The 26,440-nt window shown below is 43.9% G+C and overlaps 2 protein-coding genes across 7 annotated transcripts in view; one reads left to right on the forward strand and one right to left on the reverse strand.

Moving 5' to 3' along the window:
- The window catches only part of LOC107310425 (ribosomal large subunit pseudouridine synthase B-like), a 22,656-nt gene extending 20,272 nt beyond the window's left edge, over positions 1-2,384 (reverse strand). For 3 of the 5 annotated variants that reach the window (XR_001553589.2, XR_001553592.2, XR_004306285.1), the window contains exon 1: positions 196-538. Coding sequence is in view for 1 of the 5 variants with exons in the window: in XM_032442870.1 (XP_032298761.1) it covers positions 272-402; positions 550-991 (573 nt within the window). In the remaining 4 variants the exon portion in view is untranslated. The other 2 variants (XR_004306286.1, XM_032442870.1) reach the window with 2 other exon arrangements.
- AZIN1 (antizyme inhibitor 1) lies at positions 767-26,440 on the forward strand. 2 transcript variants are annotated; one of them, XM_015856085.2, is made up of 13 exons: positions 943-1,057; positions 7,158-7,295; positions 13,818-14,015; positions 14,873-15,043; positions 16,020-16,193; positions 16,473-16,645; positions 19,391-19,525; positions 21,239-21,320; positions 22,743-22,817; positions 23,863-24,028; positions 24,603-24,721; positions 24,912-25,126; positions 25,764-26,440. In XM_015856085.2, the coding sequence occupies exons 5-13, from the start codon at positions 16,092-16,094 to the stop codon at positions 25,873-25,875; spliced, it is 1,179 nt and encodes a 392-aa protein (XP_015711571.1). In that variant the 5' UTR covers positions 943-1,057; positions 7,158-7,295; positions 13,818-14,015; positions 14,873-15,043; positions 16,020-16,091; the 3' UTR covers positions 25,876-26,440. The 2 variants fall into 2 exon arrangements, with proteins under 2 accessions (XP_015711570.1, XP_015711571.1); XM_015856084.1 differs by lacking the exon at positions 14,873-15,043 and having other exon boundaries at positions 767-1,057.

Here is a 26,440-nt window from a genome sequence, read left to right on the forward strand (position 1 = left end):
CCTCCATCAAACTCCTTAGTGACCTTTACCTGAGCTCCCTGTCTCTGAGCAGCTGTTTTCCACTTGCAGCACAAGCTTCACTTCCTCACAAGGATGCTAAGAAGTAATAAGGACTTTAGGATGTGCAGATGTACGAGTGCCTAAGCAGGTCAGCTAAATCCCATAGTTCATGTATTTACTTGTCTTGAAATTCACCTAAGAGCGAGGCATGCTAGGTCCCTTCCAACCCAAACCATGCCATGCTCGGTCTCCTCCAGTGTGGAGTAACACTTCATGTACCAGCAGCAGGCAGCGAGCTCCTGTTCTCTTGCTTGAAGAAGGTTCCTGTCTGGCTGTGAGGACCCAGCCTCTGCCACCCGCTCAGAACAGCATGACACCGGCCTGGCCTCATCGCTGTGGGTGCTGTTAGCAGAACAGAGATCCAGGCTATTACACAACACTGCCCGCTCAAAGAAACCCCACTTCAGCAGACGGTTGGGCGCCGCAGTGTGAGGGGCCCCGCTCGGCGCTCGGGCCCCGAGGGAAGCGGCCGCAGCGCGCGGCCCGCACCTGCCCCGTCAGCCGCCTCCACGCCGGCGGATGGGGCACGGCGGGGCAGCGCCTCATCCTCCCCCGGCACGGGGCGGCCGGGCAGGCGGCCATGCCCGCCGGGAGCCGGGCTCGAGGCGGGAAGGCGGGAGCGGCGGCGGCTCCTCCCGCCCCGCGGCCGGTGACGCGCGGTGCCGGTCCCTCCCCGCGGCCGCGCCGCTATAAGAGCGGAGCCGGCGGCGCCCCCTGCTCCTCTGCCCGCCGCGCCGCGCCGCTCCGCCGCCCGTGCTCCGCTCCCGTTCCGCCGCAGCCCCGCGCCCCGGCCCGCTCCGTCCCGTCTCTGTGTGTCCGTGCCCTCCCGTACCGGCGCTGCGCTGCGCTTTCCCCGCCGGTCGCCCCCGCAGCCTATGGCCCTGGAAGGCGCCGCTGCCGCCGCCTGTATTTCTGCTGTAGGTTCCCACATCCCTCTTTAAAAATTCCGCCGAAAAAGAGAAGACGATTTACCAAATCTTTCGGGCCGTTATCTCACGTGAGTACCGGGACCGGGGGCCGAATCGCCCGCGCGGGGTAACCGGGGGGAAGCGGCGCCGGGGCGGGGGCTGAGGCCGCCGTGATGCTGCCCGTTCTCCGCCGGAGCGAGCCCGGCTGCCCCCATCGCTGCCGGCGGCGGCGAACGGAACGTGGCGGGGATGAGTCGCGGCCGAGGTCGCCCCTGTCCGGGGCCGCGTCCCGGGGATGGGGTGGGCGAAGGGAGCCCCGCGCCCCGGCGGGCGGAGGGTCAGCGGGCGCCGCGCTAACATGGCGGCCGGCCGTGCCCGCCGAGCGGCGGGCGGGAGGGGCGGGCCGGGCACCGGGGCCGGGACCGCGTTGGAGCGGCGTCGCGCTGCTGCGGGGCTCGGAAGCGAACGGGCGGGGAACCGCGGCGCTAACGGAGCGGGCGGGGGGCTCGGCGGCCGCGGCGGCCCCAACATGGCGGATCCCCGCGGAGGGGCTGCGTGCCGCCTAACCCGCTCCTCTGCCGGGGCACCGGGGGCGGCGGGGGGAGCGCGATGCCGGCGGGAGGTCCCGGCACCGTGGGTTGGGCCGGGGTCCCTCGGGGAGAACGGGCCGCTGGGCCTGTCAGCCGCCCGCAGCGCTGCGGGCTACCCTGCTGGCCGCGGTCCCGCCGGTAAATGACAGCCGGGAAGGAACGCGGTGTCGCCGGGCGGGCCCGGCTGCCGAGCAGGGAGCTGGGGAAGCAGAAGTGCTGGCGGCACGGCGAGGCGCCTCTCCTCCTTTGCTTCGCAGAGGCCATGTTGTGTGTCTGGAACCGTGGCCATCCATCCGGGTTCCCTCCCGAGCTGTCACACCTCTCCTCCCCTCACCTGAGCCGCTCCTGGGCTGGCCCGGTGTCACCCCGGCCGTCCCTCTCGGTGCGGCTGGTGGCAGCGCGGTGACAGCACGAGGCGGGAGGGTAATGGCACAAGTCATGCGGTGTTGCACAAGTGGCTCTTTCCGGCGCAAGAGCAGAAATGACGGGGCACGTTGCCTCAGCGCCGGGAGGAAAGGGGAGTCCTTTGCTCCGGGTCAGCTGGCGGCGGCCACAGTTGTGCCTTCTCCTAAGAAGACAGCAGAAAAACGCTTGTCTCAGGGATGTGCCGTTCCCCCTCCCCTCGGTCAGTGGGCACAGCTGCAGGTTGGGTGCTGCAGGTCCTTCTGGAAGGCTCCTTTCTGGGGCTCAGCCTCCTCAATGTGTCTATCTCTGCTGGTTGTGGTGGCCCATCCGGCTGTTGCTGGCTGTGCTTTTGGGAAGCGTAGAGCAGAGGGTCGAGTTGTGGCCCAGAGTGAAGTGTTGAGCCTGGGTGTCAGGATGGCCCACGCTGCTGGTCACAGCAAGCTGCCAGCACACTGTGTGTGTAGGGGGTGGGGATGGCGTGTGGATAGGGGGGCTGCAGCCATTGGACACCTGAGATGGCTGAAGGAAGCACTGCAGCTGTTAGTAGGCAGCACCACAGATGTCAGAGACCCGTTCAGAGCCCAAGGAGCTGCATGTCTTTGCCAGGGAACCTGGTTATGGCAAAGAGGAAAGTGAGCTAAAACCTTCCTTCCAGCCCTTCTGAATCCTGCGCAGCCCATGCATGCCAGCAGATGGGAGAAGCATTGAGTTGCAGAGCTCTGCAGCAGTCTCCAGTGACTGGTTGTGTACTCCCAGTTGAAAATAGCCACCTGGCACCAAAACACAACGTCCCACGGAGCAGGTTAGCTGGGGTCTGCCTCCTCTCCCAGGCAGCAGCACTGCTTGCTCTATGCACTGCATGTTGGTGTGTTGGGGGATGCTGCTCAGCTTCAACCCCCACCCCAGCTGTTGGGTTTTTGGCTCTGAAGCCCCGGCACTTGCTGCCATTCTTTCCTTGATAAATGTGAGAGACAGCAGTGCTGGGGGGGGGGACGACAGTGGGGGGTTGTGAATAATAGTAATGGTAGGAGGGGTTTGTTCCAGTCTGGACTGGTCCAGTCTAGTTCTTCTCTTCCTGTCACCCTGTGAACAATGCTGCTGCCGCTGTGGCTGATGCTTGCACCACTGCAGCCCCCTCCCCATGTGTTTGGGGCCATGGTGAGTGTAGGGAGGTGCTCTCTTCTCTCACCCCTCTGCCTGGGGTGGGCTGAGCACACTGACCTCCCTCCCTCTCACTGCCAGGGAAGAGCAGACAGCCACTAGCTCCTGGGATGTAAAACCCATGAAAAAGAGGGATTTCCACAACAATTTGCATGGGATGGCATTGTCTGCTGGTAAACAGCCATGCAAGATTTTCTCCTACTTTACTTGGAGGCAAGAGGAAGGTTTACTGCATCTTCCTGTGCTGCAGCTTCATGGAGGCGATCTGCTTATGTGTTTGGGTTAGTTTGGTGCTGGTGGCTGTTTTCTTTTTATGCTGTATTTGAAAGAAAAAGCTGGTGCAGGTGTATATTGGGAATAATGCTCAGCTGGAGGGTATGATTTGAGAATGATTCAATCTCTCCAATTAAAGGAGAGACAGTGTGCTCTGGCAGGGAGTTTATACTGTCTCTTCCTGAAGGGATGCTTAATCATGTAATGGACTAATTCGGGTTTAATGGCAAATTTCAGTATGAAATGCAGTTGATCTAGTGCAGGAGAGAGTTGATGAGAGAACTGTTGGCAGACCTGCGTGCTCCTTGGGACAGCGAGCACAGCCCCACTTCCCTCACACTGCCTCACAGAAATGCCTTGGCACTGGCCTGGAAAAGACCTATTGTGCCAGAAGAATAGCTTGTGTTATTTGTGGACCTGAGGAGCTGGTGCCTCTGAGTCTGTCTGTCTGCCTGTGTGAGGTCGTTTCTAGATATTTAGGGTTTGGCTCTTAGATATTTTATTTCAGATAATTAGATTATTTTTTTTAAATTATTATTTTTGTTGTTTATTTTGGGTCTTGAGAGACTCAGCGGATCATTTTAGCGAAGAAAATGAGTTATACTCAATTCTGTAGGCCTGTGTGTGTCAGGCTTAGGATCTGAAGGCCATATCGGCTAGAAATGGCTCAGGCTGATGCTCATAGGGCACATCATGCTGACACAGTTGTTTTGGGAAAGCTATGATCTTTGGACAGGTAGGGTTTTTTCTGTTCCTCAGCAGGATAGTGTTGCTTGGTACGAAGTACAGCACTGCTGATCAAGCTGCGTGCAGTCAGACACTAGGCACCTGCTGATGTATTTACAGATGGTACACAAATACATGCATATAGGTGTCACTTGAACATTAGAAGGCAAAGAGCATGCCCACAACTTCAAGCTCACTGTGAAGTGCAGAACACTTGTATACCTACTTTAAAACTCTTATACAGTGGAACTCGTCATTTGTGCTTCATCACATAGACAACATTGGCATTGTCCATATGAATTATGAGCATCTGCTGTGCCTCTGTGGCTTAAAATGGTTGTCCTGCTCTACTGCAGCAGAGCAAACTAGCTCTTTGTTAGTTAAATTACTTGCCTTATGGAGTAAAATTAGTATGCTTTGAAATCATATTTTCATCTCCAAATGTCTCTTTCATGCAGATTTGCCAATATGAAATAAGTCAGACTGTTTTCTATACGCTCGTGTAGATTTTTCAGACAAATAATCTTTGTTTGAAGGAAATTCCAAAGGTCTTTTGGAACTTAGAGCCGTTCATGGTTAACTTGCTACAGAAAATGATTGTGTTTCATTCCAGCTTCATGGAAGCTGTTTTTCTGGATGCTTTCTTCTTGGGCATGTGAGAACATTTATCAGAATAGTCCTGCTGATTATATTTATCCAGAGCGTGTCCTTTAATGTGTTGCGCTAAAGGTCACGCGTTCCCCTTAGAAGTACCTGTGTTCAGTGACTTAATGCACTAGGAAGGTAAACTTGATTCAAAAATCATTGGAATTTGTACAAGTTCTTGAGCACAGTAAGTACAGCATTCCAGCAGTACAGTGGGGCTCCTGGCTTATTTAAAGAAAGTGGTGTTGTATGCATAATCTGAAAACAAAATGTTATCGACTTCTTGCTTCGTGAAAGGGCTGATAAAACACATTGCATATACGTTAATTCTAGATGGCAGAATTCCATAAGCTCCATAATTCAATCGCAGTTTTGTTGATGATATGAAGCTGGGACGAGTGGCTGGCATGGCAGAGGACCGTACTGCCATACAGCAAGACTTGGACAGGCTGGAGGGTTAGACAGAGGGGAACCTAATGAGGTTCAGTAGGGGCAGATGTAGAGCCATAGACCTGGGAAGGGAATAACAATGTGTCAGTACAGGTTAGGGGCTGACCTGCTGGAAAGGAGCTCTGCAGAGAAGGACTTGAGAGTCCTGGTGGACAGAGGGGGGACCATGATCCAGCAGTGTGCCTTTGCGGTTAGGAATGCCAATGGGGCACATCAAGAACAGTGTGCTTAGTGGGTTGAGGGGAATGATCCTCTACTCTGGCCTGGTGAAGCCATATCTGGAGTACTGTGTCTTGTGCTGGGCTCCTCAATTCAAGGAAGACTGGAGAGAGTCCAACAGAGGGCCATAAACATGATGTGGGGCCTGGAGCATCTCCTCTATGAGGAAAAGGTGCGACCAGGGGCTGCTTTTCCCAGAGGGAAGGCTGAGAGAGGATTTCATCAGTGCTTATAAATATCTAATGGATGAGAGTCAAGTGGATGGGGCCAGGCTCTTTTTGGTGGTGCCCAGTGGCGTAACAAGGGGCAGTGGGAACAAACTGGAGCACAGATGTTCAGTCTGAACATGAGGACAAAACATATTTACTTGGATGCTGACAGAGCACTGGTACAGGCTGCACAGAGAGGATGTAGGGTTCCCTCCTTTGGAGATACTCAGAGCTCACCTGGATGCTTCCCTGTATGACAGCTGCAGGGAGCTGCTGTAGCAGGGGTTTGGCTGAGTGATACCTAGAAGCCCCTCCCAACCACTATGATTCTGTGATAATATCTCAAATAATGTTGAGCAGTGAGGCTTATTTTTAATATTATATGCTACAGAATGCTTATGCTAATTTATAGCTAAAGCTGATTTCTCTTTGCTGTGGGAAAAGTTGCTCTCAAGTCAGAGTACAGTAGTTTATCTTAACAGTAGCAAGAATAACTGGAGAAATATACTTTGGTTGTTTGTTTGACTGTAATGGAGTTGAAAAGATGATTGTTTGTGTTAGGAGATTCCCAGAAGCCAGTTCTTTGTAGTCTGCACATGTAGCCTCATTTAAATAATGAGAGCAGCAAAGACTCCTTTTCTTTAAACAACACATTGGTGCATTCTGGATTTCGTGCCATAGACCACAACAAATTTGTGGAAAATTTAGCATATGCTGGTTTTCATACAACTACTTCTTCTGTACTTAGTTTATTTCTGTGAAAGCGATGGTTTCTTTTGGAAGGAATAACTTCTCAGCACGGCTGGTTAGTGTCTCTTGACTGCTTTTTGTGGCCTTCATACTGTTCTGTCATTGCTTTGCTTTAATTTTAGCCGTGTACTTTAGAAAGCTGCTTTGCTGTTGTGTGTAACAGCCTTAGTCTCTATGGGCCAGCTGAAATGTTTCCTCATTCTTGGAGGCCAGCATAGGTTTGCTTCTTTTTCATGTCTTGCTCGTCTCTGGATTTGTATGTATGGTGTTCAGCTTCACTATTTAAAGCACTGATTTCACCCACAGAGCTTTTTTGCCCAGACGCCACCTTGGTTCACAGCAGAGAAAGGGAAGGTGGCAAAGGAATTACAAAGTAGAGAAAGGAAGTGAAGGCAGACCATAACAGTTACAGAGTTACAAGTATTTCTGGGAGGGTGGTCAGACATTGAGGCCTTCCTTAAAGCAGGATCTCTTTGCCTCCAGGTTGAAGATCTGCCAGTTCAGGCAGCAGCAGATGGACACAAGCAGGCAGTTTCAGTTGCCCAGTTAGTACATTTTAGCAGTGTATCGTACATGTGACCTGGTCTCTCTCAGAGCTTACCTTCACTGCTGGAAACGGCACTGTGGGTGATTGTAGGCTTTCCTAAGGGAAAGCCACAGACCTCCTTATATACAGAACTGAAAATGTTCCATGTTTGAAGGTGAAGTTTTTATTTCATTCTGGCTATCAAATTTACCTTTGTATGCTTTTCTTCCCGCAGGGCAAAATCTCTGATCAAGTTTACAACTATCCAGAAGGCTTAGGAGAAGTGCTTTATAGAGAACAGTTCGACTTCAACGCCGAGCCACCTTGGGAACCTAGCTGATGATAGTAGGGTTCCATCTCCTAACTTGTCCATGTAAGTCTTTTTTCCTTGCCCTTCATCTATATACAGGCGGATCAATACTTCCAAAACTGTGAATAGTATGTATTGCCTTTCTGATCAGCAAGATAACTCTATGTAGATTATTGAAAACTTAAAAATAAAAGTGTGTGTGGTGTCCTGGGCTTTCATTCAGTGGAGCTCTGTGATTTCTGTAGGTATGGAATACTTTTCTCAATGGTGTTACTGGTTTCTGTGGGACTTAAACATGTATGAGTAAGCTTTGTAAATAGTTATTTTCTGAGCTAGGACCACTAGCTACAGAGATCCTACAATAAAATGCAGTAGCTTCAGTCTCAGTGTTATGACTTGACACCGCTTGGCTATTAACATCAAATCATGATTTTTCTAAGTACTGTGTGATTTCCGAGGGCATTTTGTACTGAAGTGGTTAAAGTAGTTAAAATCTGCTATTGTAAACAGTAACTTGCTGATTGTGAAGGGTGTGTCTCCCCAAATGCCTGTCTCCATTATTTGCCGCTTGCTGTTCACTTCCACAAATAGTTGTAGTTGAGCTGCTGTAGAAGATGGAATTCCGTGCTGAGTGGATATCATACACCAATTACAATGGCCTTTAAGTTTTAATAGGCGAGCAGTTACTAGAGCAGAACAAAACCCATGGCAAATTAAAGCAAACAAATGCATGTAGCTGATTTCAAGGAGTACAGAAGACTCTGGAATGTGTGAGGTTATTCTGTTCTGTTAACATAAAACAATAACTTCATACAGTTTTAACAATACCCTTAAATCACAGAATCATTAAGGCTGGAAATGCATTTGTAGCATCTGCATTGAGCTGATTTTTGCAACAGTATTACTTCTCTCTAGATTATCTGGTATTTTTAATGCAAAACTTAAGAATGAGAATGGTTAGGTGTGATTAACTGAACAAGGTACTGCTTAAAGTCCATAGCAAGTTTAACTTTTGGTTATGGTAGTGTGTCCCCTAATAAGGGACTTACTTTGACGTTGCCCTATGAAAATAATGTCAATGGCAGCACAGGGTGAGCACAGCTTATCGTTAGTTCTGTCTTTTCTCTCCGGGGATGGGGTTCTTCTGTTCTTTTTTGAGTAAATATAGTTAGCACTGAAAATTCTCTGAATATCGCTGTTGTTTTATTGGTAACTTGATTATTAAGGTTTTGTAAGTGGAAGATCTAAGTAAGTTTTCTTGCTTAGCTTCTGAGCTTCAGTGTGTGGGTAGAACAGTCTTCCATGATGGTTTCTACTTCAACAGGAAGAAAGCAAAGAAGCAGTTAAAAGATAGGAAAGGCAGCAGAATTGTCGGGAGGAGGGAGGCAATGTAGTATAAAAGCTTGATGTACTGGAAAATAATTTGGGTTTCTTAAACTGTTCAGTCAATATTGCTTCCGAAGTTTCCTTCTTTATGGAGAAGGCTGTTCTCTTCACTGAGACTGCAGCAAATAGGGTGAGATGTAGCTTGTCCTAGAATGGAAATACCACTGGATTTTGCTGTATTCTGTGCACTTGCTTTGCTCTAGATTCGCTTATGTCTTCAATACAAGTAAACCGTATATAAATGTAAGTAGTTCAATATTTAATGTAGTGATGATGTATGTAGCAGTGCTCTTTAAATGTTTGCCAGTAAGTCAGTGTGATTTGATGTGCTGAAGCAGGGGAAACAGCTTCAAACGCAGCTGGGAAGTATTTGAGTTAGCAGCTAATTGGTAGTTTGAGTCCTGTTCAACTTGTGATTTAATGGGGGGGGGGAAAAGGTCAACTGAGCTTTTAAATGTAACTATTAATCTTACGTTATGACGGGACTTCTATAAAAAATCTTCTGTCTGAGGGTGTACTTATATTCCCATTAAATTTGCTTCCTTTCTAAATTCTTCCCCTCCTACTTCTGTCCTTATGCTAGAGAACAAGGAAGAACTTGATCTAGTTCTGTCTTGCTTTTGAAGCTCTGACTTCCTGAGCAAACAACCTGGAAGCTGAGGCCTGAAGTATTGGTCTTGGAAGAATCTGTATTGCCAGGTCTGGTTGATCAGAAATGGGGGGAATTACCAATGGAGATACAACCTGTTAACCATCCCTGCCTATGCCCAGTGCAAGTAGCTGTTATTTGGACCGACTGACATTAGAGGCTCTTTTGACTTTCTGTCTAGATGGGGCTGGGTGGCAGTCATGAAACAGGAGAGCTGGGAAGGCAGTGAGGGGCTGGGACCAGTGGGGAGAAGAGACATGACTATGGACTAAGGATTAGGGGGAAGAAATCACTGTTTGTATTATAGGCAAGGAGTGCTAAGATGTTACAGTGCAAGTACCTGTGCATTTCCAAGGCTATTCCTGCTGGTAAGCTGTGCAGCTTCCAATAATGTACTCGAACATGAATGAAGAAGAAAAAAGTTCTCAGAAGTGTCTCTTGCACAAGTCTAACACCTGAGTGGTGCTCTGCCATGACCCTACTGAGGGGCAAATTGGAAATGCAGAATAGCCACCATCATTGTAAACAGAGAAACCTGTGACCTGTGACTTGGTTGACAACTGTGAGTGATTGATGTTCACTGAGTGAAACTGTCTTAGAGTAATTTTTCAAGATACTGTTTCAAGTTTTTTTGGTACTGAAAACAAAGGGCTCGTGTTTCTACTTTTCTGATGCACCTGCTTCAGTATCTAATTGGCTGTGTTAGTGACAAAATGTTTCTACTTTTTAATCTCCTACTCTCAAAGAACTGGAACAGTAAGGAACGTGAGCTGAAGCTCTCCTGCCTCTTTATGATTTTTGCATTGGCATAATTAATCTCATAAATATTTATATTGCCTAATAAGACACGTAGCTGAGAGGCATTATTGGGAACCTGTCTGGTTTGCAGAGACTTTATTCTTTACAGGGGAAGCTTTGAGTGGAGAAAAAGAAAACTTCAGATCAACCAACATGTAGGTCTGACAATGTAATGAACAATGGAGATGATGGTTTTGTTATGAGTTTTTTGCACATTACAAGCACGTGCTTAGGCACTTCTTGGAGTATTTTAATTATCTTGTGTTCCAGATGTTTGCATTAATCACAGTGTTTACACATTTGGACTTTTATCTTGAAGTTCTTATATCTGGGATATCATCGTGTTAAATCCTGAGGGGCTTGAGGATGTATTGCTTCCTTTAGAGAGAGCAGTTTTGTGCCTGCATAGAAATCTTGTACCTTTTGACAGCTTTGTTTGCCCTTATGAAGTACACATCCTGGAGCATGGTGCAGGCTGACATTTTGGGAGTGTAACAGCTGCTGAAGTTTGTAAAAACTATGACTTAGCAATAAGTCAGCATTCCTAACGTGGACTGAACTTTGTGCTCTAATCATTCCTGACTCTATGCTACAGATATAGAAGTCTGAAGTCATTCTTCTGACTTCCTTTTTGCGTGTGATCACTATGTACACCTTCTTGATTTTCTTCCTTCGAGGTTGGGGGCAGAACAAGTGTAAGGTTCTATAGCGTGATCCCTAATAGCTCTGCTTTTGGTACAGAAAAAAGAAATCTCTTTAGTATGCACCATCTTGTGGTGTTGCTGACAGCACTGGTAGGAGTTTTCTCCTTTTCTCCTTGTGAAGTTTCCTTTTTCCTATCTTGCTCTCAACAAGACTGAAGAGAAGTAATTTCTTCTGGTGCAGGAGACACAGAAGAGGAGGGGGGTGAGCTGAGGCAGAGCACACAAGTTGGTAGGCTAACATTAGCTTTTTTTTATTGTGTGGGTTTTGCAAAATGGGAAGTTCGAATGTCACAGGCATGCTTAGAAATAGAAAGTGCTCTTTAGCAGCTTGAGGAAGGTTATACTGAGTTGTTCGGGTTTCTTGCAAGCTGTTTCATTTACCTACAAGTGTATGAATTCCTTTTCCTCTCTACCTCTTGACCGGAAGCTGCTCTTGGTAAAGTGAAGTATAGGAGGCAGCCTCTTAGCAAGTGGCTTGCATCAAAACTACCAACAAGCTCTTGCTGCCTGGTTAATCCTTGCTCTGGTTTAAAGTTGTGATCAATTAGTTGAGTGAAACACAAATGTTTTCACCGTCTTTCATAGAACTTTCTGCTTGTCTGAAATCAGTACATTCGTTTTTGCTCTGGAACATATTTTTCCTCAACTTTTAAGTTGAAAATTAATTTAGATCTTAAGAACACTGGTAAATTTACTTATTGCTTTTGAGTAACTAGTGGTGGTAGAAAGGCTTCATCCCCCTCCATGCTTTCTTTGAACCTGTTCTTTCCTTCTTCCCCACAGGATCTCCCTAGAAGTTAAAAGGTAGTTTTTGGAGAGAAGTTGGCAACTTGTCTCTGTAAACTCTAGGCACCAGAATCATTAACTACAACAACAAAAATCTTTATTTTAAAAGTACTATAAAATTAGTCTGAATCCACTCCCATCTAACTCAATAAATACAAGGGCTTGGAGAGAAAAAAGGCAGCTATTGTTTAGGAGACCAAGCTTGGTGTGCAGTCAGAGGCACCAGCAATTAGCCTGCAGGGTGTGTGCATGTCTGCTGAGTCTGAAATCTATTCAGTGCTTGTTACTGGTGCCATTGAGTGTCCTCAGACCTTCTGACGATGCAGATCTGTGCTTTGTCCCAGAGGGGTGAATGGAGGTACACAGTAGTGCAGCGGAAGGGGCTCTGACTGTCTGCAGGCTTTGGAGTGTTGGAAGTGCCTCGTAAGTACCAGAGAGGTGGGAAAAGAAAATCTAGTAAATACCTTTTTCTATGGAAGTAGTCCTTAAAATAATTCAGCTTTGCTTGTACAAAGTGCCAGGGAATTTGCAGCTTATGGTCAGAAATGTGAAATTTGCCCAACAGTGTGAGGGAAGAAACCCAGCTCAGTTATGAGGCTTCTGTCAGCCCAGTTGCTTCTCACGTGCATTCATTTGGTTGCAGCCAGATAGAGTTGTGACAGATCAGATGTGAGCAGGAGGGATGATGAGAAGCTGGAGTCATGGCAGGTCATCCTTTACAGGGTTGCCCTGCTACAATCTTGCCATTGAGCCTTGCTGAACTTCAGAAGAAGTTATGAGACCATGTCCAAAGGATGCTGTAGATTGACGTGTAACACAAAATAGACTTTTCCCTGAAGTGACCACCCCACAGTGTAACAAAATGAGAAACTTGTGGTTTTTGAACGGCTAGTGTTGCTTACTGTATTTGAATAATCTGCTAAAAATGGAAATGGTTTTGCTTTTGCATGTGTGCAGGATGGTTGTTTACTTATTCCTCTCTTTGGGTGTTTTTCTTGCAGCTGGATGACAAAAGATCTGTTGTAGGAGAAAGAAAGTTTAATGTTCTCTTACGCAACTGCCAAGTTCCTGAGGATGCATGAAGGACTTTAAAACTTAGTTAAACATTGGGCTGCTTAAGTCATAGTGGGAAGGAGTGATTCTAAGAGGTCTAAACTCTGCTTTTAACTTTTTAGATATATTCCAGGGAGGTGGTGGAGTCTCCTTCTCTGGAGATATCCAAGACCCAACTGGACGCCTGCCTGTGTGACGTGGTGTAGGGAGCCTGCTTTGGCAGGGGGTTGGACTTGATGATCTCTAGGGGTCCCTTCCAACCCCTACAATTCTGTGATTCTGTGATTCATGTTTGGTTTTTTACTATTAGTTTTCTAATACTCAATTTCATACTTATAATTTCCTTAGCACACTGGTCAAGATTTCTTACTTTTTCACGATTGTTTTGGATCTCCAGCATTCACTGAGGTGTATGACTCACCTAACACAAGTGTGCTGAGTAAGAAGCATACTTGTCTGTATCATTCATCTCCTGAATGTAACTGGAAGTTCTCATTGCCACGGAGTTCAATGCACCTGGCAGTAAGTCGTTCTCCTGAGGAGCAGAGGTGGCGTGTGCAAAGTGAACTTGTGGATGCCCCGTCCTTGGAGGCGTTCAAGACCAGGTTGGACGGGGCCCTGGGCAACCTGATCTAGTAAAAGTGTATGTTTGGTGGCCCTGCCAGGCAGGGGGGTTGGAACTACATGATCCTTGAGGTCCCTTCCAACCCAGGTCATTCATGATTCTGTACAGAAGGTACACAAAGCTTGTGCTGGAGTTTTCCTTCCTATTGTCTACAATGACAAGAAGGAAGGGCAGCTGCTCCATAGCTGGTTTTCTTTCTATCAGCTGAGTGAAAAGAAGCTTCATCGTTGTTGACAATATAAAGAAAAGTGCTGTTGCAAATTGTGTTTTTATTTATTTACTCTGGGGCGGCGGTGGAACAAACATGAGCCAGAGCTCTTGTCGTGGCCTCGGGATCACTTGAAGCCAGAACTGTTTTCTCTTTTAGGGTCATAGTGAAGTATTTTTTTTTAAGGTTCATCTCTAATGTTTCTGTCAACGTTTTGAATTAGAGAAATGTGTGATTATTTTTTTTTCTGAAGGCAAATACAGATGTGCTGAGAAAACAATCAGCTCTGTTTAACAAACACTGTTCTGTTTCTGTCAAGAGGTGAAGAAAATTCTTTGTGCCTTTTTTCTCATTGACTTATGTTTTCTTTGTACAGTTTGTTGCATAATTTAAGGACCCGGATATAAGGCTTGGAAGCCCATCCCTTGTGTTTCTTGGTTTATGACTGTCGGCTTTGCGGAATACGGCTGAGATGAAAGGATTTCTCGAGGATGCAAATTACTCCATTGGCCTGTTGGATGAAGGAGCAACTCTCGCGGATGTTATTGACAACTGTATTTATGAACATACTCATGTAAGTTTTGTACATCTTCCATGTCTTCTGGTTTAGTTCTCTTTAAATCTTCAAAGTAGGTCAAGGCATTTAGCGCTGGTGAGCTGACAGCAGCAGAGGAGCAGTCGGCAAAACTCACCTTACAGAGTAGTTACCTGTTCTGATTCTGCTTTGCTGTTTGTTTGCTGAAGGCTGAGTTCTGCTGGGGAAATGTGGGCAACAGTTGCGACCTCCTTTAGCATGGCTAGCAGGAAAGTAATCTTGCTGATGTACTAAATGTACATTCCTATCTCATTCCTCCAAGAGATGTTACCATTGGTGGGGTTTAGACCAGGAACCTGAAGTCTGACAAGTAGATATTACAGAGTTAAACCATTTTTTTTGCTTATTCCCTGAAAGTGTGCCAAAGTTTGGGCAAATAACATATGCTGAGCCAGCTTTAAGCCATGTTTAACATTTCTGCGGTCAGACACACTCATATGGTTATATACATTCCCCATCTCCTTCTTTGTGTAAGAAGCACAGGTAGAAGGTACAAGGGAACATTGTGAGGTGCAGCTTTTTTCTTCTAAGGAAATAAACTGGTCTGAAAACTGTTAAGGTTTAGTAACCCACTGGTTATGGTTGTTATGGACTTTGTTTTGTAGACAAGGTTGTAGAAAGAAAGAGCTTTATGAAGAATGAAGTTTCATTAAGCAAGTCCTGTATTCTTAATATGCCTTATCTATGAGTTGTTCGCTTTTTCCCTTGGTTTATCAGAACTAATGTTCCAATGCAAGTGCTCAACTATAGTAAAGCAAATAGCTAAATCCCATGGCCTTCTGAACTCAGGTAAAGGATTCCCAAATCCTGATTCCTAATATTCTTTTTCTGTCTAGCAAATAAATAGGTAAACTACTGGCAACATGTCATGTCTCCAACCACTGGCTGGCTCACAGAGGATAGCTGCCTCCTGCTGCTTTCATTTACTCCTTTAGCTCAAGGGGTAAAGGCGTGTGCCATGGATCTAAAGCTCCAGATCCCATTCCTGCTGGTGACCCGTACAGGGGGTCAGTATGCTTCCACCCGATGGAATTTCTATTTGTGTTTTTTTTTTTAAAACAGAAATAAAGACTTTGTATACAATAAGCCACAACAGAAAAGTTTTGTATCTGCAAAAGTCAAGTGCTAGAATGAACGTGTGATGTACAGTCTTAATTCAGATTGATCATGTATTTTGTGCTGGTCTTTAATACAAAGGAGGCATTTGTTTACAGGATTGTTACTGAGCGCACATTTTGAACAAATACAGAATGATCAGTTTGGATTTAGGTCCTCTACATCGACATCGTGATATTAACAAGGTTATGGTGACAGATGCACAAGAGGGACTGTTGCAGTTTCCAGAGTATTCTGTGCATTTTCTTTAAGGCTACGTACTTGACTCTGCAACCTTAACACGTTGAACTTGGGTCTTGAAGTTCTGCTTCAACTTTGTGCTCCATAAAATGTGGATAAAACAGTCTCAATGCATTTGAATACGTGAATTGGATCTTATCAAACAATTTCTCACTAATAATAGCTAGATGTAATGCCATTATCTTAACATTAGATATACATATATTTTTTTTTTTCCCTGTGTATAATAAGCTGCAAATCATGTTGAGACTGTGGATGCTTTCATCCTACTGGATTTTCTTCCTCCAAAGCATTGCTGACTCCTAAAAGTTGGAAGTGATCTGTAACCTACTCTTTATTTTTAGATAAAAAAAAATCAGTATTTGGCTTTCAAAGTAGTACCTTTTGTCCAGGAATTTCAGAGTATTGTCTAGAAAGCATTCATAGTGTCTTTGAAGTGGTAGGTATTCCCTTTGATTTCAAAGCTAGTTCAAATTGTTAGGTAAAATCTCAAATGAGAATTGAACCTAAGTTTATTAGGAGGACAAAAAATACATGGATTTTTTAATGACTTTTTCATAGGTTGTTTGTGTCTTGACAGCAAACCCACAATGTCAGACATTTTATTTTCCTAATTTTGTTTTTTAGACTGGAAAAAGAGCATTTTATGTTGGTGATCTTGGAAAGCTTGTAAAGAAAAACATACAATGGCAGAACGTGATGGCACCAATAAAACCATTTTATACTGTGAGATGCAATTCTACTCCAGGTGTACTTGAAATCCTGGGAACACTTGGGGTTGGATTTGCATGTTCCAGTAAGGTAAGTTTCCATTTTCTGTGTGTCTGTGCCTTATTTCCTTCCACCTCTCTACTGTTTTAAAATGAGCTTGCTGCTATTAACTCCCATGTTGTTACATAGTATAACTTAAAGTATAAACTGTTATGTAACTGGCTGTTGAAATTCTAAACTTCTATCCAAGGAACAGTTTTCTTCTTGGCTTATTTGAACTATTTCTTACAGTACTGGGATGCATGTAATAAAAACTCAGGGGAGATAGTACATGTGACTGTTGAAGCTTGGTATGTTCCTGTCTTTCAGTCTGAAATGGCATTGGTGCAAGGCCTGGGCATTTCTCCTGAAAACATTATATATACAAATCCTTGCAAGCAACCTTCTCAGATAAAGTATGCAGCAAAAGCTGGAATAAACATCATGACTTGTGACAGTGATATTGAGCTGAAGAAAATTGCACGTAACCATCCAAATGCAAAGTAAGTGTCAGAATTCTGGTTCTGTTTCTTATGTGGTAGAAACTTAATTTTACCACTGTTCTGGGTTGTTTGTTGAGCTGCAACGATGATACTTAGGTCTTTAATGCAATTTACATCTATTTATCTTCTCTTTGATACCTCCCTTGAAGGCAGAGTTTTTTCTCTTCAGTTTTTTTTTTCCTCTGGGTCTCAGCTTTGCGTACAATCATAAACCCCTTGTTTTGAGAGGAATCATACAATTCATATGATAATGTCAGACGATAAGCTTCACAAGTTTCACACCTTGTCATCTGCAAGTCCATTCTTATTCTGTGTTATGCTGGCTTTATGTTCTTCTAGAATATTCTGTTTCAAAGTCCAGGTGGAGATTATGAGCAAATGAGCTTGTACATTGAGACCCACCTTTGGCTGGGATGTGCCATGAAGTCTATTGAATAACCTACAGATACTTCCCTGCAATTAATGACTCCAGTTCTATTTCTAGTTACTGAAGTATTGACTCAAAAACTTTCTGTAGAGATCATGCAAACTGATATTCTGACTGTTAAGACATTGTTCCCAGTGTGTGGTGGCTCACTTTGGACTGATAGATGCTTGCTCATGTCATTAGGCATCACCTCCCTGGGCTACATCTATTTAAAGTAAACAAGAGCCCAAGTGAATGTTATATCACTTCCTGGTAACACACTTAGAATGTCAGGAATTCCATTTTTTTTAACAGAATTCTTGACTGTAGACAGTCCTTAAAGATTCACATCATCTCAAAAGTGTGGCCATAGCTGAGGAATTGGGAAGATTTTATTGAGTCCAGTGTTCAGGGGACTGCTTACACTGCATGGTTGGGGTTCTGATGGCTTTGTTGTTTTTTATCTCAGGAGCTAATAGTGCTGTTGGTGATGATTACACTTCATCTTCATGGCAGCGTGGCAGTGCTTTGCATGCTGGAGAGTACTTACTGCACAAAGAATATAGTCTCTGATAAATAATTTGAGTATAATTTTGACATACTTGGTGCATTTGAGTGCCTTCATTATGCTAAGGCTGTTGTCTCTGTCATTAGCGATCTACCTGTTCTAGCTGGTGTTTCACTAGGGGTATTTTAATTCATTTCTTCAAATCTTCAAATTCTTCACTAGGAGAGTGGTGAGGCCCTGGAACAGGCTGCCCAGGGAGGTTGTGGATGCCTCGTCCTTGGAGGTGTTCAAGACCAGGTTGGACGGGGCCCTGGGCAACCTGATCTAGTAAAGGTGTATGTTTGGTGGCCCTGCCAGGCAGGGGGGTTGGAACTACATGATCCTTGAGGTCCCTTCCAACCCGGGTCATTCTGTGATTCTGTGATCTTACAGCCTCTTTCAGCGGGTGCTCTCTATCTCACTGGCCACAGCAAGAGTAGTTCAGATGCATGTTTTTCTTGAGACAGGAAAAGTTGCAAAATGGGAGAATGTAATGAAGGAGCTGCCCAGGCTTTACTAATTCCCAAGGATCCCACAGCTTAGGATACTTGAAAGGTTCCTGATTCTATAAGAACTTCAGTAGAAGAATTGCAGGTTGCCATCTGAGTTCTCTAAAACCTGAACTCCAGTTCTTCTGCTTGGTAGAGAGTTGTTTGTACGCCCTTGGTTTGGTGGGTTTTTGTCGTCATTTTAATCGAAATTCACATAAAACTTTGACACTGATTAAAACTTGAATACTGAAGTGACAGCTATGGCTTTTCTTCCTTTTCTTCCTTGCTGTAGTTCCAAAATGTCAAAGTCTTTATATAGTCGTGCTCTTCTGATGTGTGGCAGTTACAGCCAGGCTGTGTCTGTTCACAGAACCGTCTCACTTTGGGTGCAGAGCTTTTACCCTTGGTTTATGCTCTTCCTCTTGGTTAACTGTGATGTGCTCTGTGTTGTCTGTATGTCTTTATCATGGTGCAGATTTTCCACATTGTTAATAAAATGACCCTTTCCTAAGGCTGGGTGAGGTGGGGGAGGCTGCAGATTTTTAGTGAGCAGCAGTTTGATTTCCCAAATGTTGGGGCTATACTTGAAGAGGTTTTGATACGATTGTGCCTTTGATGTTCAGTTTTACTTCAGCACAGCAAACTGTCAATGATTGACACAGCAGTTTGCCACTGCTGCCCAGCTGTCAGCTTTGAGCAGAGGAAGGGTGTTCTTGCTTAGTGCTCATTAGTGCTCATTGCAGTGCTGCTGCACAAGAACCCTATGAGGAGCATGGCGGGGGCAGACCCACCTTGTCAGTGTATCCAGCCAGAAGTGGGGAGTGGGGGAAGAAGAGATGCATCCACAATGTGCTTTGGGTCAGACCTGGTTTCATCAGATGTTGTGTTTAACCACATCTGAGTAATGACTGACTGAAGGATAATCTATGTGCTCTCCTCCTGGGCTACAAAGAGGACAGAGATGGGGAAAGCATATTAAAGTCACTCGTGGTTTTAATGGGAAAGCCTACAATATCAGAAGGTAACATTCTCTTTTATTACAGCACCCAACAGACTCTTGCTGCTACAAAAGAGTCTTAGTTGCTGCATTTCGAAATCCCTTACCCTTGTTGGCTCCATGTTTTAGCCCCTAATTGCTAGTTTTTTCTCTGTACAGGATTGTTTTTACTAGGTTCACTTGACTCATCCATCGATGGAGCTGGAGTGCTGACAACATAATCAACATACTTCTGACAGTCTTCAGGCTTCACATGTGCTGATGATGTAAACCAACTGCCCCAATCATCTTCCCCTTCTCTTAGGCTCTTACTGCACATTGCCACAGAAGACATTACTGCTGATGAGGAGATGAATATGAAGTTTGGCACCACTCTGAAGAACTGTAGGCACCTCATGGAATGTGCTAAGGAGTTTGGAGTTCAAATAGTTGGTGTTAAGTGAGTAACTTCATTGTTCTCTGCTGGCTGAACTGGTGTTTGTGTGATGCTCAGGACTTAGAGCTACAGCACAAAAAGGCCTTTTTTCCCTTCTGGCACTTCTTTTCAATAAGGAATTAAACATTCTAGATCATGAATTTTTGCTTGCAAGCAGAGCACTTGTATCCAAGCAAAAACTAGTATGAAATACAGTAACTATTACTGACATGAGAGCAGTTAGAGTACCTAAATCTTACTACTAGTGTTAAAGCAGGGTTTGGAAGCCTTTCTTCTTCTAGCACATACTCCATCTTTCATGGTAACTTGTTCTGTTTTGTTTTTTTCTGAGCAATTAGTGGCAGATCAGATCTCACGCTCTATCATCGAACACCTGAATGGTTTTGAACGATATGAATACAGTACTGCATTACTTCAGAGCTGGGTCCTGTGTCACAGTTTGGTCATGTCAGGGCACAGTATTCAGATTTTTCACGTGCTGGGGCAGGAGTGAATCACAGTGTTCTGAGAGCATTCAGATGGTCTGTGGAATTTTAGTTTTAAGTTTGACACAAAGATTTCACTGTTGGAAGGAAAAAATGCATGCATGAGTTTGTTCTAATTTCAGCTGCTAGTGTATGCCACGCTCTCATGCTTTCAGGAAGCAATCAAACAAGTAAAACTGGTAGGCTGTCAAAACAGCAAAAAAGTATTTAAAGCAAAAGTCAGATTAAGTCAAAACGAAATGGTTTTAAATCTTCTATCTGTAACTGATGTTAAATTGAAGCATGGAAGTATTAGAATCACTGCAAGTGACGAAGCTGTTTGGGAGTTAGATGATGCTACAGAGAAAATGAACATTTGTTTTAATATCCAGAATGTTTGTACTAACTTTAACCAAGAACACACAGCTCTTACGCATTTCAAGTTTAAGAAGTTAATCATAACCTTTGTCTCAGATTGACATTCCTTGAATAAATGTACTGTGTGGTGGTGCAAGTGGGGATGTGTGTGGTCTGTCCAGGACCAGCACTGTACAAGTCTTTAGAAGCCTGTAGGAGTGTTGGTGCTTGGTTAGGCACCTTGGTTACTATTGGTGTTACTGAACTGTTTGGACAAGGAGTCAGGAGATTCAGGAGCTTGTGGGAGGCATTGGTACCACTCTGCTCCCAGTTACCTGCTCACAGGCCTGCTTTGTCTTGCTATGGGACTAAGACCTGGCCTAGGGTAACTGGATGGTGGGTTGTGCTCCTTAACACACCTTCTTCCCAGTGCTGGGGCCAGTGGATGCTGTGAACAGTAGGGCCTGAGCTTTGGGGAGGGATTTGAATGGCCTGGGAGAGAGGGTACACAAGCAAGGCAGTACAAAGAGGATAAGACAGACAACTTCCATCAGGTACTGTGTTAGTGTTGGCACACATAGAGGAGGACTTTTGCTGCTTTGATAGCAAAGACTGAAACGTTCCGTGATTGTGGCTTTTGTTTTTAAGACCATGATAGGACATTCATAGCAGCATGAGGCTGTGAAGCTAAATGGGCCTTGTGTGCTAATCCAGTGGAAGAGAAAGGCAGTCATGATCTGAGCACGTTCTTTATGCAGTTAATGTGCTGTCACACAAACTTGCCTTGTGCTACTTAAGACTGAATTAATTGCCCTGCCATTGTAGATAGTGAACTTGTTTGCTTTGTCCGAAAGCTGCCAGGCTCAGTGTACTAACTGTGGTTTTCTTCTTACAGATTTCATGTTTCAGGCTCTTGCAAGGAACTGCAAACGTACATTCATGCTATATCTGATGCTCGGTGTGTGTTTGACATGGCTGTAAGTAGGATATTTACTCACATGCTCTTGCTGCTGTGGGGATCCACTCTGCTAATCATGCTAACCAAGCCATTACATTATTGCCTCAATGTATCAAAGTAAGGAAAAGCTTTTAGTAATGGAATAAATGCTTCATTGTGAGACGTGCTAGAGGTAAAGCAGACTTAAGTTCCAAATTGAGGACAAAAGTTAGCGAATGAAATACTGTCATCCTGATAGTAACCCAGTTTGCCGGTAGCCATAAAGCATTAAATTTTTACAGGCAGCACTGGGAGAAGTGTTGATTTGCTCACATAGCAAGTATCTTTGTTGTCTAAGATGACCTACTTTCCTAGAGAAGAATGAAGCAAATGGCTGAAATAAATAACAGCTGTTACTTTTCATTTTAAAAACAAAAAAATTTCCTAGTTTTGATAAAGTTTTAGTTGAAATTCAGCTCTCAATCCTGCAAATGCACAGTTGGCCTTTTCAAGTTGGTGTAAAATGGGAAGCATTGGGATCTTGGCAGTTACTGTGATGGAAGTAACTTGGTGTGTATGTGGTTTCTGAGGTTGTTATGGCACGTAGATGTTAAAGGGGGTCGTATTTTGGTGGGCATCTGAATGTGGGTGAAGACCAGTGGATCGTTTAGGTGCTTCAGATGGCTCATGTAAATAACTGTGCTCTATATGCATTTTCCATCTTGCAAAACCCCCAGATCCCATCTCTGGAGGTATCTGCATAAATAAGCAATTCATATTCTAAATAGAGAAGAATCAGAGCGAATATGAGTTGATCTCTTTGCTGTTAATGTTGCAGTTACTGTGTTACCTATGGCAGGTTGCACACAGAGGGCAATAGAACTGAGATGCTCACTGATCTTTTTACCACCCTGACTGGCAAACACTGAACATAACATCCCATGGGATGGGAATTGACATTTGTGGTTCTTCTATTTGAGAGCTGTGTGACCAGCCTCTATTGACATCCTCGTGCTATTACTACTGATTTTAATGGCATGATGCTAATTGTTACTGTGATACAGCTTGTTCACTAGACTATTCTTTGCTGAGTATCTCAAAGTATAAGTACATGAAACTTGCGCCAAGTTGTGCCAGGGCAAGTTTAGGTTGGATATTAGGAAGAACTTCTTTACAGAAAGGGTAGTTAGGTACTGGAATAGGCTCCCCAGGGAGGTGGTTGAATCGCCATCCCTGGTTGTGTTTAAGAGCCGTTTGGATGTGGTGCTCAGGGATATGATTTAGTGTAGGGTTGTTAGAGTTAGGGTACTCGTTAGGCTGCAGTTGGACTTGATGATCTTCAAGGTCTTTTCCAACCTGGGTAATTCTATGATTCTACATGGGCAGTAACTATGGTAAAAAGCAATAAGTTTGTAGTTACAGTTGTTGTGTACTGACATAATGTTCTGCCTATGCGTTTTAGGAAGAATTTGGCTTTAAGATGAACATGTTGGATATTGGTGGGGGCTTCACAGGTTCAGAGCTTCAGCTGGAAGAGGTAAGCAATGTATTGGAAGTTGATATTTGTTTTGCTTTAGGAAGTCAAAGTGTTTCGCTCTGAAACAACAGTTAACAGTAATAGCTGAAACTCATTCTGAATTCTGTGTTAAGCTGTAATCCTTGAGATCCAAATTACTGGAGATCTTGTATTTACTTTTGTTTTTTAATCCTATTCACAACAACTGAACACTGACTTCCATGATTCATTCTTTGAGATAACTTTTGTAAGGGTGGGTTGGGTTAATAATAAATGTTTTGTGTGGTTGGCAGTTACGTAGCTGGTCATTCTGTTGCATGGTTTGCACGAGGATTGTTCATGCTTTGGGTCATAAAGGGCATTGCCATAAAAACTCCTCACACTTGGTTCATCTTCAGTTCTAAAACAATCTTGCCTTCAAATAACTCTCAGTGTGGGTTTGGACAAACTGGGGCTGTGCTGTTCAGTTCTGCAGACAAAAGAATAACCTGTTCTGACTGTTATGTTTTTGGAAAGACAATGTTCTTGATTGTAGGACAGTGAAAGTCAATAGAAACTTATCAGTGTATGACAATCAGAGTTTTTCTTTGGGAGCTTTGACTGTTCTGTTACAAGTTCTTAAACTTAAGGCACGTACTTATTGAAGACCTGAGCATCGGTATTAAACAACTTACTCTATTTCTCATACAAAAGCTGTCAGAACCAATCACAAAAATGCACTTCTGATGTTCTTCTGTTTCAACACGTAACTTTGTGTCGTGCTGGAAGAAACTTTGAAGTGATTTGTGTTATCTGAGTGTTATCCTGCAGCTTGAACTTTGGCTGGGAGGAGGAGCTGCTTGATTCTCCCTTGTGGTGCTCAGTCCTCAGTGTTCAGTGGAGCGACCTATGTCGAAACAGTCATTGTAAATTTGGCTCTTCTTTAAGGACACTCCTCATTACAGAGGGTCAATTAGCTTTGTGTCATGCTTTTCAGAACTATTTGCTTCCAACTCATTGTATGACTGTATCTGAACTATACGTGTAAGCAGAGTTTCATGTGTTGTACCTGCCTTCAACTTCCCAGGTTAATCATGTCATCAGGCCTTTGCTGGATGTCTACTTCCCTAAGGAATCTGGTATCGAAGTGATTGCAGAGCCTGGATGTTACTATGTTTCATCTGCTTTTACACTGGCAGTTAACGTAATTGCAAAGAAAGCTGTTGACTGTGACAAACTTCTTCCTTCTGGAGGTAAGCAATGTGTTTTACATGCTGTGAAATGACAGAGATGACTGTCCTCTCCAGTAAGAAAGGATTAGTTTGTCTTGGTGTGTATTTAATATATGCCTTACCTTTCTATGCCATGTAATCCATGGTTTTTTGTTCTGGCCCTATGTTATCTGTGAAATGTAACAAAGGAAGGGAGATTATTAGGCATTTCTAGTTTACTTAATAGATTTGGCTTTAGTGGTTAAGCCTAGATCCTGTACTTCACAGAAGGTGTATTGGAAGGTTCTTTATTAGAATTACATGATAAAACATAAAATGGAGTGAGTTTTTTCTCTGCTAAAGTAGACATTGGATTTATATTACTCACAGTGATTATTACTGAAGAAAGTAATTTTATTAAGCCTCACATCTAATGCTACAACTGAATCAATAATCTTGTTTCATACTGCTTACTCTGTTCATAATCTTCCCATTCTAATACACTGAAGTCCATTTTCAGGAGACAACAGTAGATTAAAGTTGGCTTGCATGCATTTTTTTCGTGATTAATAGACTCTTTGTAACCTATATTTTAATTACTTTTTTTAACCTGCAGTGGAGCAAGCTAGGAATGATGATGAACCAGTATTTACATACTACATCAATGATGGTGTTTATGGTTCTTTTGCAAGCAAGTTGTCTGAGAAACTGAATACTAACCCAGAGGTTCACAAGGTGAGTCCTTCTATATTCCTTGAGGATAGACCTTATTGTTGTTACAATTTATAGATTATATGTATGTTGTGTATGTTGTACATACTGTATATACATGGAACTATATATTTATAAAATTATCCTTATGTATACTTGAACATTTCCTTATTGGATATCCTAAAGCCTGAATTGCTGGTATGTTTCTGTACAGAAATACAAGGAAGATGAGCCTCTGTTCGCAAGCAGCCTTTGGGGTCCATCCTGTGACGAGCTTGATCAAATTGTGGAAAACTGTCTTCTTCCTGAGCTGAGTGTTGGAGATTGGCTCATCTTTGATAACATGGGTTCTGGTACCTTAGGTGAACAGTCCACCTTCAGTGACTATCAGAGGCCACTCATTTACTACATGATGTCCTTCAGTGACTGGTAAGAAAACTCTCAGCAGTTGCAGGGTTGTTTTCACCTATTCCAGGAGTGTACTCTTGCATGAATGTTTAGAATGGCACATACTGGAAGGTGGAGATGAGCCCACAGGTGGCTGCATGTTCTTGAGAGTGTGATAAAACTCCAACCTGTCATTAGGGTTGGCAAAGGAAAGCAACATATCTAATGTGGAGTGTATGTTTAGTGGTGGTTGTTCCTGAGTTATAGCTGCCTACTGCTGGACAGCAGCTGTTGAGGTTCCCCTAATAGGATTAGGAAACTGTACAGCTACAGAACTTTGCATTTGCAAACATGCAATTACGAACAACTATGAAATTCCTCATGCGATTCCTAATGTTGACTTGCATATGGTTTTGGCAGCGTAGCTGTTGGCAGGAAGGGTCATAGTGTTGACGTGGAGATGGTACGAGTTACATACTGTTCCAATCCTGAAGTAACCACGTTCCCATATATCTGATGGAGTCACAGCCTTCCTGTGTCAGCCATGTTTAGCATATGGGATTCTCCCTTCTGCTGAGACTAAAGTCAACATATCTAGAGGCAGTAAACTTCAAATGCCATATCCAGTGTTAAGTTGTACTCAAAACTCCGCGTTACAACTCCTACTTTTCTGCTGCAGGGATGAGATGCAAGATGCTGGAATTGCTTCAGACACATTGATGAAGAATTTCTTCTTTGTGCCTTCTTGCATTCAGCTGAGCCCAGAAGACCGCTTTTCCACTGCAGCTTAAACAGGCATTAACGCTTCATTTAGACCTGCAGTTGCAAGTCTGTAGTTTGTCTGGTCAACATTCCAGTGTGGAAGAAATGGAACAATCTCGAATTCAATTCATTCTCTTCAAAACTTGAAAAAAAAATAGTAATAGCTAATGGGGACCAGGCAAAACAAGCTACAGCTACAATTCACCGGGGGGAGGGAGGGTTAGATAATGGCATCCAAATTTAAACTTCTGTTTATTCAACCCCTGAGCGTTTAAATATGCAACAAAATGGATGACTTAGTGGAGATGGAAACCCATCACTTGGGTTCTTCAACAGTTTACATACAAGTACACAGTTTTTATACTAAGGATTCCTGTTAGAAAAGTCTTGTAAAGTTATCGTCTTTCGCCCGGATATATCAAATGTCAGTGGGAGACCAGTGTGACTTCATTAGATGTTTAGTGTATTTAGAATGTGTAAATTTGTGCTTTGAACTGTAGTTTAATAAATGTAAAATTGCATCATAGTATTTGTTGTATTTGACCCTTGATGTATCCCTTGTATGATTGCAATAAAACTTTGTGTAGATTTTAA

This window comes from Coturnix japonica, chromosome 2, assembly GCF_001577835.2.
Source record: "Coturnix japonica isolate 7356 chromosome 2, Coturnix japonica 2.1, whole genome shotgun sequence".
In the NCBI taxonomy this organism is placed as follows: Eukaryota; Metazoa; Chordata; class Aves; order Galliformes; family Phasianidae; genus Coturnix; species Coturnix japonica.

What these genes read in the sequence shown, in the direction of transcription:
- AZIN1 (XM_015856084.1), top strand. Translation starts at nt 13,914, where the DNA reads ATGAAAGGATTTCTCGAGGATGCAAATTACTCCATTGGCCTGTTGGAT. An exon ending in GGTGTGTGTTTGACATGGCT is followed by an intron (nt 21,321 to 22,742) that starts GTAAGTAGGATA and finishes TATGCGTTTTAG; the next exon opens with GAAGAATTTGGCTTTAAGAT. An exon ending in ATGATGTCCTTCAGTGACTG is followed by an intron (nt 25,127 to 25,763) that starts GTAAGAAAACTC and finishes TTTCTGCTGCAG; the next exon opens with GGATGAGATGCAAGATGCTG.